The sequence below is a fragment of the Zootoca vivipara genome, chromosome 12 (genome assembly GCF_965207765.1).
Source record: "Zootoca vivipara chromosome 12, rZooViv2.hap1.1, whole genome shotgun sequence".
In the NCBI taxonomy this organism is placed as follows: domain Eukaryota; kingdom Metazoa; phylum Chordata; class Lepidosauria; order Squamata; family Lacertidae; genus Zootoca; species Zootoca vivipara.
The window spans coordinates 38,829,029-38,841,306 of NC_142595.1; the positions used below are offsets into that span (position 1 = coordinate 38,829,029).

A 12,278-nucleotide genomic window follows, 5' to 3' on the forward strand; every position below is an offset into this window, starting at 1 on the left:
ACTTTTATTTTTTATACATAAAAACACGCCACCTACATGCCTGGTTCAGTTTGGACTGAAGCTCTTGTTTGAAACATGAAGTATTGGAAAAGTGTAGTAGTCCTTACTCTTGCCTTTTATACGCCACTCTCTACATATTCACAAATTGAATTGGGTGGCAAAAGCGCTTAGGAAATCGGGAATCCTGCAGTTTTCAATCTAATTTGGGATTGTGTCTCCCAGCTTTTTAAAATGGTTTTATTTTTATATTTTTAACACACAAAGATACATGATGTCTTTGAGGTGGTACCAAATTATCCAAAAGACTGAGATGGATCTCTAATGTCCAATATTCTTGATGAGCTGTTTTGTATTTTTTTAAAAAACAAAACAAAACCTGGTAGATCAATAATGGTTCCCAATTGTCCAAAAAACAGAATCCCTGTGGTAGTTTATAGCAAGTGATTTTTACTGTTAACTGACCTTTGCCAAACGGGAGCCAGTCCTTCAGAGGAGGCAAACTGACTTTTCCCATATTTTGTAATCAGAATATACACTGTAACACATAGATAATTTAGTAAATATTGATGCTTTTATAATATGTTGCCAAAATATTCCCAATAACATAATTTCTGGTCTCAAAAGTAATACTTGTAAAAAAAAAGTTAAAGCAAGAGGTTTCCAAATGATAGCTGTCATTGGAAAGTAGTTATCACATACCGTATTAGGAATGCTGTTTTTTTTTAATTGCCATGTGAACATCCCGAAGCTGCTAATGCTACAATCCTAATTCAATGGGACTTACTCCCAAGTAAGTGGGTATAGTATTGCATCTTAAACGGCACATCCTCTTTAAACTCCATGGTGTTGATACGAAAAAATAATAAAAATTATTTCCGGGTTGAATATCCACTGAGATTTCTAAAGCCCCAACACAGATTTCAACCTAGTCCCAAGTTAGATCTATTGATTTAACTGGCCTTGTTCTGTGTGTGACTAAAATTGGATACCATCCTATAACAATTTATTGTATAGTGAAAACGATTTTATAAACCCTTGGTGAAAACTTTCTGAGGTGTTGTCCTCATAATACATCCTCAGGAGTTCTTCTACATACTGGCATGTTTCCATTTGTTCCTTCAGAACCGGATGTCATTCATGGAATGTGTGGCTTTTTTCCTTTTATGATGAAAATAAAAGTTATCTGAAAGAAACGTCACAGATGAAGGCATTTTAATGAATTGTTTTAAGAACAGAAGAATCTAGTTCCAGAACACAATCAGCAAAGCTTGCATTTGTGTCTGCAACAAGTGGAGCTACGTACAGCAGTGATGGAGAACTAATGCTTTAGGTCATGCTAGACCTATAGTCTGACTTAAATGTAAGGCAACATCGTATGGTTATCAGTTTATAGATAACTGGTTGTTTTTTACCAGCACACACACACACAAACCTATCAAGCTGCACTCCAATCCAGAAGTCCAAAACTTCCATGGGTTCATACATCCTTTTTAATATATTGGGGACGACGGATGGACGGACGGACACACACACACTCGTCATCACTTATGACAGTGGGACCTATGGAAGCAGTTTAAAAATGACAAATACAGAGGAATCTTGGGGAGGGGGCTGGATACATCCTGTGGGCTGCAGGTTAGCTATCCCTGCTACACAGCATAGTAGTTTAAATAAATTAAAAGTTATATATTCACAATAACAAATTGGCTTGATCAAAGATGCTAGTACTCAATATAGCTACAATTTTGCTAAAAATCCTTGTGTGTTTAGGACTGCAGCATTAACTTGGTTTATCCTCAGAATAAGTGAGAGGGTATCCTAGGTATTTGTTTTTCCCACTGCAGCCAATTAGTCCATGGCAAGAGGTAGGACTTGAATATAGGCCTCTCACGTATTAAGTCAAGTAGACATTGCAGCATGCTGTCTCTCTGTCCCCATTCTTTTAAATTTGTTGGACAGGCCCAATCCTGAACCATCTATCCAGAATGGAAGTGAAGAAGAGCAAATATTTGTAAATGCCACCCCCTTATTTTATTTAGAAATCAACTGTGACTTATAGCTATCAAAGCAATAAAGACAGTAATAAAAAACATAAGAGCAGGTAAAAATGAGTTTATAAGCAGGTAGCTCAAGGCTTTAGCATGAACCTAAAAGGTTTATTCAAAAGTAACCTCCATTAAGTTCAATAGGGTTTACTGCCAGCTGTGTGTGTAGGATTATAGCCTCGACCACATGAACATGAAAAGGTCTATGCTACATCTAAAATGAAAATACTGGTTTTGAAATAAGTCTCATGTTTGCTTTAAATGCCAATGAGTTTTTCCCTCTTCCTTTGCCAAGTTAGCCAGGCCCACTTTTGCATGTAACCTCAAAATTTGGAATTGGTTCCCTTTGGAGAAATCATGATTTCAAACTCAAAACTCATTGAAGCTCTGGAGTTCCGAATGCAGATTTATCAGTGCACTAGAAGTTTGTTGAATTCACAGCTTTTATGGTTTTGAAATGAGATCGAAATGTTGTCAACAACGTCTTGTAAACCTCGTTTCGCGCAACGGTGCCCATGTAAACAATATTCATTGAAAGTTTCCTGACTTTCAAAGTCGCATCTGAAGTATCTGCCAGTCCTAGGGGAAGTGCATGTTTTCACGAGCCAAAGCAGCCTCTTCTCATTCATAAGCGCGGTGTGCACCTTGTTTTGAGCACATTCGAATGGTCGCGCCAGCCCGCCCAGCGAACAATTGGAAGAATTTTTCAGGAAAGACAAATCGAGTCCTCCCTCCCACCGTCCGAAAGAGAACGGGAGACTCCAACCCCCAGCATACCCCAGGACTCCATATCCCAGCATGCACTTCACTCGCGATGGCCTTTCCCTCGTCCCGCGGGCTCGCAGTCCCGCATCCCAATCTATCTGATTGTGAGGGAGAAGACCTCCATTTTCCGCAGTTCTTCTGGCCCGCGGCCTCTCGCCGGGACGCCGTCCTCCTGCGTGACGCGTCTGTGAGACACTTTGGGTTTGAGTTTCTTTTCTCTTTCTCCACGCACGCACACCCTCCTTCGCGTTATCCAAGCTCTCGCGAGACTTGTACGCCGAGGCCGGCGGGTGGAGGGAGCGGTGGGAGGAGGGAGGGGCTGGCCCTGGCGCTTGGTGGTGGCGGCCGCCATTTTGCCGCGGCGGGTCGGGTCTGGCTCGGCGGGGCCTGGTTAGGGATCAGCATCCGGGTGGGAGGGGTGGGCGACGTGCCGAGGAGCACCGGCGAAGGCCGCGCAAAGGGAGAAGTCGCGCGGGAGAGGCCTGGGGGCCACGGATGGCGGCGGATTCTCTCCGGCCGAGGCGGCGGCGCTGGGGCTGAGGCGGCGGCAGGAGGAGGCGGGGCAGGAGGCGCCTCCCCTCCCTCCTCACTCCTCCCCCCTCCCACCCAGGTAAGATGGCGGACCGGCCGGGGCTCTACTCCACTCGCTCACACCCACCTTCCTGGAGGGGTGCAAGTCTCTGCTTCGAGTCGGGAGGGAAAAGTGAGGAAACAGATAAGAGCGCGCGCGTGTGCCTGGTTGCCGGTGGTCGCGCGCTCGCGCGGCCTTTTACCTCCCCCGTCCCTTCCTCTCTTCCATCGGCCATCGGCCATTTCCCTCCCCTGCCTATAGAGGGCGCACTAATGGAGAGTGGCGGGGCGGGAAATAAAGAGAAAGGAGCCAATGTGGGAGCCGCACGCGCTTACCCAGCCAACGGCCGCTCTCAGTGCTGGCCTATTATTACTTCACCTATCGCCCTCCCCCCCCCGTCACCTCGTTTCCTTGCGCGCGCCGCGAAACCGACCAACCAACGGCCGCCTACTCCTCAGTGGGTGGGGGAGGGGCGAGCGGGGATTCTCGGGGGACTAAGGAGGGAGGGCTAGGGAGGGAGGCGTTTGGGGGAAACCGGGGCGGGGTCAAGGGGTCAAAGGGAAAAGGTGGGAGGGAAAGGGTGTTAAAGGGTGGGGAAAATTAAAGGGCATCGAACTTGTGCTGAAAAAGAAAGAAACTAGGGGTCAGAGGGGGAATCGCTTGCGGTTAGGGTGCAATGAATGAATAAATGCAGGATTGCGGGTACAAGGATTGATTTTTAGCGGGGCGCAAGGGTTCTGCTAAAGTGTGGCAAGTTCAAAGGGTATTCGGGTATCATCTGGGACTTGAGCGGTTGCACTGCTCTAGGGTTTGAGTGGCTAGGGATAATACTTGAAAAGTTGGGAGTGGGTTGCAGTTACTTAGCACCATCAAAGTTTTGCAAGAAACCAGACCAGAAATAAGTGAAAGGTTAATGTAGTCATGGAGTCTGAGGAGGGGCAGGCTGAAGCTCAGGATGATAGGAAGGGAGAGGAGGCTGTAGTGAATGAAGAAACCACAGTGGAAGGACTTCCCAATGAGGCAGAGAGAAAGATATCTGGATTGCTTCCAGAGACAGGTGTGGGACAGGGGGAGGCTAAAGACTCAGAGGCAAGTGAGGGGGAGGCTAAAGACTCAGAGGCAAGTGAGGGGGAGGCTAAAGACTCAGAGGCGAGTGAGGGGAAGGTTGAGGACTTGCTGGAGGCAAGTCAGGGGGAGACAGAGGAGGAGGTTGAAAAAGAACATGAGGCACCAGCTACTGGAGAATTGATGGAACCAGACCAGGATACATTTGAACCCTTAGCAGAACTGGATAGGGGGGTGGCTGAGGATGCACTGAAAGGAGATGTGGCATTAGATATGTCTGGGGAAGAGGCTGAGGAGATTATTGAACCAGATCTGGGAAAAGCAGAAGAATTGGAGACAGTGGTTCTTGAGGCAATTCAACACCAGAGTAATAGAGAGAAAGAAGAAGCTGAAGAGTCAAGTGAACCAAATCAGGAGGAAATCAGTGTTTCCGGGAGCCCAGACGAGGGGGAAGCTGAGGGGAAGACTGGAAAAGGAATGGATCAGCAGGAGACAGAGGAATTTATTCATGAGGAAGAAGCACTGGTGGGAGAGGGTGAAATGGTTCTAGAAATGGGGGGACATGGGACTGAAGAGTTGGCAGGGCCGGACCATGGGAAAGAAGAGGATTTGGTAGAAGAGGACCGTGTAGATTCTGGAGAGAGGGTTGAAAAGGGAGATGAACAGCAAAAGTTGATGGGACTGCAAGAGGGGGAAGCTGAGGCAACTGTTAGAGACGATGAGGCAGTGGAGGAGGCTGAAAAGATGCCAGAGTCTGTGGAGCTGGGAGAGAGTGACAAAGAAGTTGGTGAATCAACAGAGGATAAGGGGAAGATGGATGAATTGTCAGGGCTGGGTCAAGGGGAGATCCTAGAGGTCACCGGAAAGGAAGAGGATGTGGTACCTGCAATGGACTATAAAGAAACTGAGAAGGTGTCAGGTGTAAATGAGAGAGAGCTAGAGGAAGTGACTGCAGAGGAAGATGCAATATTAGCAAGGGGCCAGGAGGAGTTGGTAGGACTAGGTCAGGGGGAAATTGAGGTGTTGAGTGGAGAGGAGGAACCAGTTTTGGATAAGAGGGAGGCGGAGATGACAGTTGGACCAGGTGAGGAGGGGCTTGGTGAGGAAATTGAAAGGGAAGATAGGGTATCTGGGGTAGATCAGAGAGAGGCTGAAAGCATGATTGTGGAAGGGGATGTGGTATCAGCAGAGGGTTGGGGGGAGGTTGAAGACTCGGTGAAGTCAAGCAGGGGAGAGGCAGAGGAGGTGGCACCATCAATGGATCAAGTTAAAGCTGAAGCCCTACAGGAAGATCTGAGGGAGTCAGAGTTGGTGATTGCTGAGGGAGAGGCAGGCGCATCTGAGGAGAAGGCTGAGCATTTGGTGGTGGCAAGTCAGGAAGAAGTTGAGGGTGAGACTGAAAAAGAGAGTATGCCATCAACACTAGATCAGGGGTCACCAGGAATAGATGAAAGGCAGGTAGAGGAGGTGACTACAGAGAAAGATGTGGAATCAGTAGAAGATCAAAAGCAAGTTGAGGATTTGGCTGGGATAAGTCAGGGTGAGATTGGCGATATGGTAGCCACAGTGGAGGAAGGGGAAGCTGAAAAAGTGCTAGGGGAAGATAAGAGGGAGGCAGAGGTGTCAATTTCAAAGGGAGATGCGGCATTTATTGAGGGGGAGGGTTTGGTAGTGACAAGTCAGGAAGAGACTGAGGAGGTGACTGTCAAGGAGGATATGATAAAAGTGGCTATTGATGTGGCTGAGCAAGTGATAGGAGCAGCTCAGAGGGAAACAGAAGAGATGACTGCAATGGGTCAGGAAGAAGGAAGGGAGGAGGCGGTGGGAGCACCAGAGAGAATAGCTGGAACACAAGAAGAAACTGGAGGTCTGGAGGAAGTACTTGTGCAAAGTCAGGAGATGGGGGCTGAGGAAGAGGTGAAACTAGGAACTAGTCAGGAGAAAGTTGGAGATCTAGCAGAACCAGAACAAAGGGAGACAAAAGAGCATGTAGGACTTGATCAGGAAGAAGCCAGGCAGTTGGGTTCAACTGAGATGGTTACTAGGGAGGAATCTCGAGAAAAAAAAGAGGCATTAGTTGGGGATCAGAGTGATACTAAGGTGCTGGTGGAACCATTTCAAGGACCAGTAGTGGAGGTTACAAGTGTAGGAGAGATTGTATTGGCTGAGCAGCATCAAGGTACTCTGGGAAGAAAGGTATCCTCTCAGGAGAAGACATTAATTTGGAGCCCAGAATTAGAAGAACAGTTGGGAGGACCAACTCAGGAGATGGCAGGCGTGCCTTCCAGGGAGGTGATATTGAGTCAAAGGGCAAGACCAATTGAAGAAGATACCAGAGTAACCTGGTTGGCATCTGATACGAACCTGGCCCGAGGTCGAGTGGAATCAAGCCTGAAGGTGGCTGAATTGAAAAAATCAGGTTCCTCAGTGCTATCATCACATTTTTCACAGCGTACTGCCATAGGAAGTCAAGAGGAACGTCGCAAGTTGAAGGGGAAAATAATTTCAGGGTTGGCAGGATTACGGCAAGGGCCAATACTGGTACCACATCAAGGGGCAACACGCTCATGTGGATTCCGTCGTGGAGTGCTGGAGCACAGGGCTCCAGGGTTGATTGTGACCAGTTTAACAGCGATGGCTCAGCAAAAGGGAATGGTTAAGGAGGCTTCTACGCAACTGGGAAAGGGTGAATTAGATCAGAGGGAGACACGATCAGCTGAATTGAGGTCTCGTGCAATTAGGGTTAAAGTGGGTGAGCCAGTGGTTATGATGGGGTACAGAATTGGACGGGAAGGGATGTCATGTTTCTCTGAGGCAGATAACAGGATAGAGGGCTTTCAGCATGTTCCTATGATGGAGGAGGCAGGGAAGGAACCTGATCAGACCCCAGCAGAACTACCGAGGCAGGAAGAGAAAGTTAAGGAGTTGGAGACACTGGCCAAGGATGTTGATGACAGAGCAAGGCAACATCCAGAAGGAATGTACTTGCCATGGCTTGGTAGGCCACTAACACAAGATTATGCGACAATACGACCAGGTTCTGGTTGGACTGCAGGCCTTGGGTCTGGGCATGGACTTGCTTTAGGGCCATTGCGGGCTGGAATAAAAGAACGAATAAACATGATGGTGACAGGTCAGGGAGCAGTAAAGTCAGGAGGACCAAGTCCTGAGCCACCAGTGTCTGGGATGGGAAGAAGGGTGTTTGGGCTTACAAGCCAATCAGGCAATGTACACTGGGTGAAGGACGTATTGGGATCTAAGCAGACAGTCTCTCGACTCTCTGTAACAGTTTGTGGCTCAAAAGCAAGCAGTCCTGACTCTATGGCAGGGAGACGAAGTCCAGGCGTATTAACAGGAAAGCAAGAGTTGAAAGATTGGCGGGATGGGGTAATGGGAATTGCAATTAAAAGGTATAATGCCATGAGGCGGGCAATGTGGGGTGAAGGCCCAGCTGGTTTGCATGTGAAGGGGGTGAAGGTGGCTGAAATTTCCAATGGTATTCCATTGAGTTCTGTTAAGACTAGTTCCATTCTGGGGCAGGTTGAACAGAGGGCGCTGAGGCTGGCACAACATGTGGAGGGTGAGGCTGTGTCAGGATTGGAAGTAGAAGGGCAGGGGCTGGCTGATAGGCTGAAGCAGGATATGGAGTCAGCAGGGTCAGGCCAGGGAGGTAGAATTACAAGGTAACTGGGTTAAGTGTGGAGTGAGAGGGAAGGAACAAAAGATTTGGGAGATAGTGGGTTATTTATGAGCTAGGGACAAAATTGAGCTATAGAAGCAGAGAGTTAATAGGACACTTAGCAATAGAGTTGAGTTGCAAAATCTCAGCTAGCAGGATGCATGGGTTGTAGATATCTCTCAAAAGAATGAAGCCAAGAAGGGAAGTAAAGTCTGGGATAATGATATCAGGGTGACATGCAGAATATTCACGCTTCTGAAGCAAAGGTGGGTACATAGGAAGCAAAATAAAAGGCAAAATAATAATTTATTAGTTATACTCCACTCATCCAGCCAGGTCACCCCAGATACTGAGAATATTTTGGGCTCTGGATACCTAGGCATGGGAGTGAGTGAAAAGGACACTGCTAGACAACTCAGAATCCATCAAGTGGGTGGGAAAGTGAGATAATTCTCCTAGTGGCTCACCAAACCGCACCCCAAACAGGTTCCTGCCTCTTTTCATAGGCTTGAATTTGGTAGCTGGTGCATACAGTAAAACTCTCCACCACAACCCGTGGACAGGCTGTTCCCATGCTGTCTGCGTAACAATAAAAGAGAGACAGGGTTTGATTTACCCTATGGCAGAGTCGTTCAGGGTCCCGAGAGGAAGTTTGAATGATCCTTACCTAAAGGAATAGGCTTCTGTGCATCTACCACACACACACACACACACACACACACACACAAGTGTTCTCTGGACTAATAGTTCCATCTTTTTTCAGGTGTAGTATTCCCCAGGAAAGCGAAACCCTGGAAGTTCAGCCTGACAAGCAAGAGGAGTTCGCAGCTCACGCAGGTACAAGTGAAATTGAATACCTTTGGGGAATTGGCAACAGGGTTTTAAGCAGGAACATCAAGCAAATCTAAATCTTTGGCTGTTTTTCTGAGCTCAGTGTTGGATTTATTTTCTTTTCAAAATGCTTTTTCTGTCACCAACATCTATATTGATGGGCCATAATTTATTATGTACTAGAATCTGGCTTGGCTACAACTAAACTTAATTTGCTTGTTGAGCTACTGCAGCTCAAAGGAATGAAATAAATTTTACAATATCTGTTCATAGCTCCCCTAGAAATTTTTGGAAAGTCTAGGCATTTAGTACTAAACAGTAGAATATGTATCCAGTGGAGGAAGATAGGTGAATCCTCTACTTGTAGGCAGGGTTTACATCTTTTGTGTCTAAAATATTAAAGTATCAAATGCAAACTTTGAGAGAAAACTTTTTTTTTGTTTTCCATTTTGGAGTCACATTACCCAAACATTTATTCTGTAACAGAAAATGTATGCTTGTGTGTACAAACTTAGCAATGGAGATTTCCTAATGCTGTTGTGTTTTTGATAGCTACTGTGTTGGATATATTAATTTTCTACTGGTTTTTGCCACCAGATCTTTTGTAGATTGTAAATTAGGAGAGGCTAGCCCCTAGTTTGGGGGCCTGATCCGGCTCCCAAGCAAATTTTTCTGGGCCTCCCCTGATTTTGGCAACAGCAAAAAAAAGGAAAAAGAACCCCCCTCCCTGCACTGTAATCATTAATCAAATCATATTTATACTCACAGCTTCTTTTTTGAAAAAACATAGTGAGAAATGAGATTTGATCAGCTGGGAACTGTTTGGTTTACATTTATGCTCTTTAGTTAATAGCTGCTTTTAAGGTGCATTCCTTTCCTTCTTTAATTTTTAGTGCTTTACTTTGTGTTAAAGGAAAGTAAAATTGTAGGCAGAGGGCATACTAATGTCATTTTGACGTTTAATTTCACTTCCTCTGAAAATCTTCCTTTAGCTTGTTCTTGAGTGGGTGTCTTTCAGTTCTTTTCAGTCTGGCTCTGATCACAATGTGACTGATTTTTCCTCATGAATCTCTAGATAATTCTGAGACAGGCAGTCCCGAGCGCAGGCTGGGCTGCCAAGGAACCCAGGAGCTGGACGGCTCGTCCCAGTGGCTGGCTGAGCAGAATGAGGCCGGTTCCGAGCATGCACTGGAGCAGGAAGCCAGCACTACAACCGCAAACGAAGCTGTTGGGACGAGAGGCAAAGAGCAAGAGAGAACTAAAATGCAGAGCAGTCCTCCCCAACAGCAACATGCGCTGCACCCACAGGTAGAGTTGGAGGTGAGGGGAATCCCAGTGCAAGGCCCTGTGTTTTGAGGCCGCTTACTGGATTACAGTTTTTCAAAGCACTGCAGTTCATCAGGGGTCTTCAGAATGAATTTTGACTGCCTTAATGAAGTATGTGGATGAGCATTATACCATAAAGAGCATCTGTGAGAGTCAGAACAAGGGACGCTCTTCTGATGCTCTACCTAGACAAGCTCCCCAGACCCGTTAGGTTCCTTTCTAGCATTAAGGCCACTATAATAATTTTCTACCCTCATTTGTCTCCTCTTGTTCATTTCAGACTGCATCGGACAGAATGACAGGCAGTAACCCAGTGTCACCAGCCTCCTCGGGCTCACCTGCCTCAACTGGCAGCATCTCGCCACCACATCTCACCCACGACTCCTCGCTGGACAGTCACCCAGGCTTTGATGTTCCCAAGACACAGAACAGAGCCCTTGTGCCGCCCGGGATGTACACCTCCCCGGACCCTGCAAGCATGTGGGACAAGACACACGCAGAGATTGCTGAGCAGGCCAAGCATGTAAGCTACACAGGGTCCAGGGATCATTTGGCCCCTTCTGCCCTCTTGAGTTGGGCATAAACATTACACAATCTACATGAACATTCTGTGCAGTTGGTCCTTCCAAGCTGCAGTTCACAGGGATAGTGTGTTTTGGGCTAACTGACTTGGGGGATGTATTTCAGGAGGCAGAGATTGAAAACCGCATTGCAGAAATGAAGAAGGAAGGGTTCTGGTCCATGAAACGGCTGTCAAAGGTGCCTGAGCCAGTCCGGCCCAAAGTGCATTGGGATTATCTTTGCGAGGAGATGCAGTGGCTCTCTGCTGACTTTGCCCAAGAGCGCCGATGGAAGAGGGGTGTTGCGAGGAAGGTGAGTTTGATGGAAACAGCTGCCACTCTCCAAACATTTAACCCATCTCTTTCAGTTTTCACACATGCATTCTAATCTCTGGGTTTAAGGGCATTTCATAATCATGCAATTTTGTAACACCCTAGGCTTGTAGCTTGTGCTGTTGCAGAAAAGCAGTATAATATGTGTGTCCCTAGAGGGTTTCCATCCACTTTAGTGAAGTGGAACTAGCTCTTCCCTATGACCCAGATTTAGGAAGAACTGTTTAGAGCCGTGGAAATCTGTGAAGACTTGTGATTATTAACATGGTCCTTCTTTCCATTGTTGCTTGCAGGTGGTGCGCATGGTGATCAGACACCACGAAGAGCAGAAGCAAAAAGAAGAACGAGCCAAACGGGAGGAGCAGGCCAAGTTGCGCCGTATTGCCTCATCCATCGCCAAAGAGGTCAAGCAATTCTGGAGCAACGTAGAGAAGGTACATGAGGCACCTGTCTGGCATCATGAAAGCAGCATGCAGGCCTTGCTGGCATAGCTATACTCTGAATACAAGAGCCACACCTTGAGCCAAGTGTCTGGAGCTGGTTGCCTCTACTCTGCCTAATCAAAAATACTGTGGATTCATCCATAGAAGGGTTGAGTGAATTTCTTGCCTTCACAGTTTGTTGGTGGAATTTCTCTCATTCATAGGTCAGGCATCCCCAAACTGCGGCCCTCCAGATATTTTGGCCTACAACTCCCATGATCCCTAGCTAACAGGACCAGTGGTCAGGGATGATGGGAATTGTAGTCCAAAACATCTGGAGGGCTGAAGTTTGGGGATGCCTGATATAGGTATACATACAGTGTGTGTGTGTGTGTGTGTGTGTGTGTGTGTGTGTGTGTACACACACACACACACACACACACACAAACAGGCCCGGCTCGCCCATTGACTCCAGTGGCGCAATGCACCATGGCGCCTGGGCGATCAGGGGGCCGCTGAGGGGCGCCCCAGCAAGTGCGGGAGCTTTGCGGCGGCTTCCCTTTTTCCTCCACCAGCCATGCCGGGAGAGCAGGGAGGTAAGCGAGCGGAACAGGGGCACTAGGACCCTGTTCCGCTCTGCAGCGCCATGGTCATCCCTCACCCCGGCGCTGCGTTTCATTG

General features: G+C 47.3%; 2 protein-coding genes across 6 annotated transcripts in view; both read left to right on the forward strand.

Moving 5' to 3' along the window:
• Positions 1-3,119: 3,119 nt before the first annotated feature.
• Positions 3,120-12,278, forward strand: part of SRCAP (Snf2 related CREBBP activator protein) — a 32,371-nt gene continuing 23,212 nt past the window's right edge. For 2 of the 5 annotated variants that reach the window (XM_088655374.1, XM_035135224.3), the window contains exons 1-6: positions 3,307-3,420; positions 8,889-8,962; positions 10,032-10,276; positions 10,563-10,805; positions 10,970-11,155; positions 11,469-11,609. In XM_088655374.1, coding sequence (XP_088511500.1) covers positions 10,220-10,276; positions 10,563-10,805; positions 10,970-11,155; positions 11,469-11,609 — 627 coding nt within the window. In that variant the 5' untranslated portion in view covers positions 3,307-3,420; positions 8,889-8,962; positions 10,032-10,219. Of the gene's footprint in view, positions 3,514-8,888; positions 8,963-10,031; positions 10,277-10,562; positions 10,806-10,969; positions 11,156-11,468; positions 11,610-12,278 lie in introns of all 5 variants that reach the window. The other 3 variants (XM_088655376.1, XM_088655377.1, XM_088655375.1) reach the window with 3 other exon arrangements.
• Positions 4,163-8,314, forward strand: LOC132593046 (uncharacterized). Its single transcript, XM_060281689.2, has one exon. It carries the CDS (start codon positions 4,303-4,305, stop codon positions 8,131-8,133), a length of 3,831 nt encoding a protein of 1,276 aa, XP_060137672.1. The 5' UTR covers positions 4,163-4,302; the 3' UTR covers positions 8,134-8,314.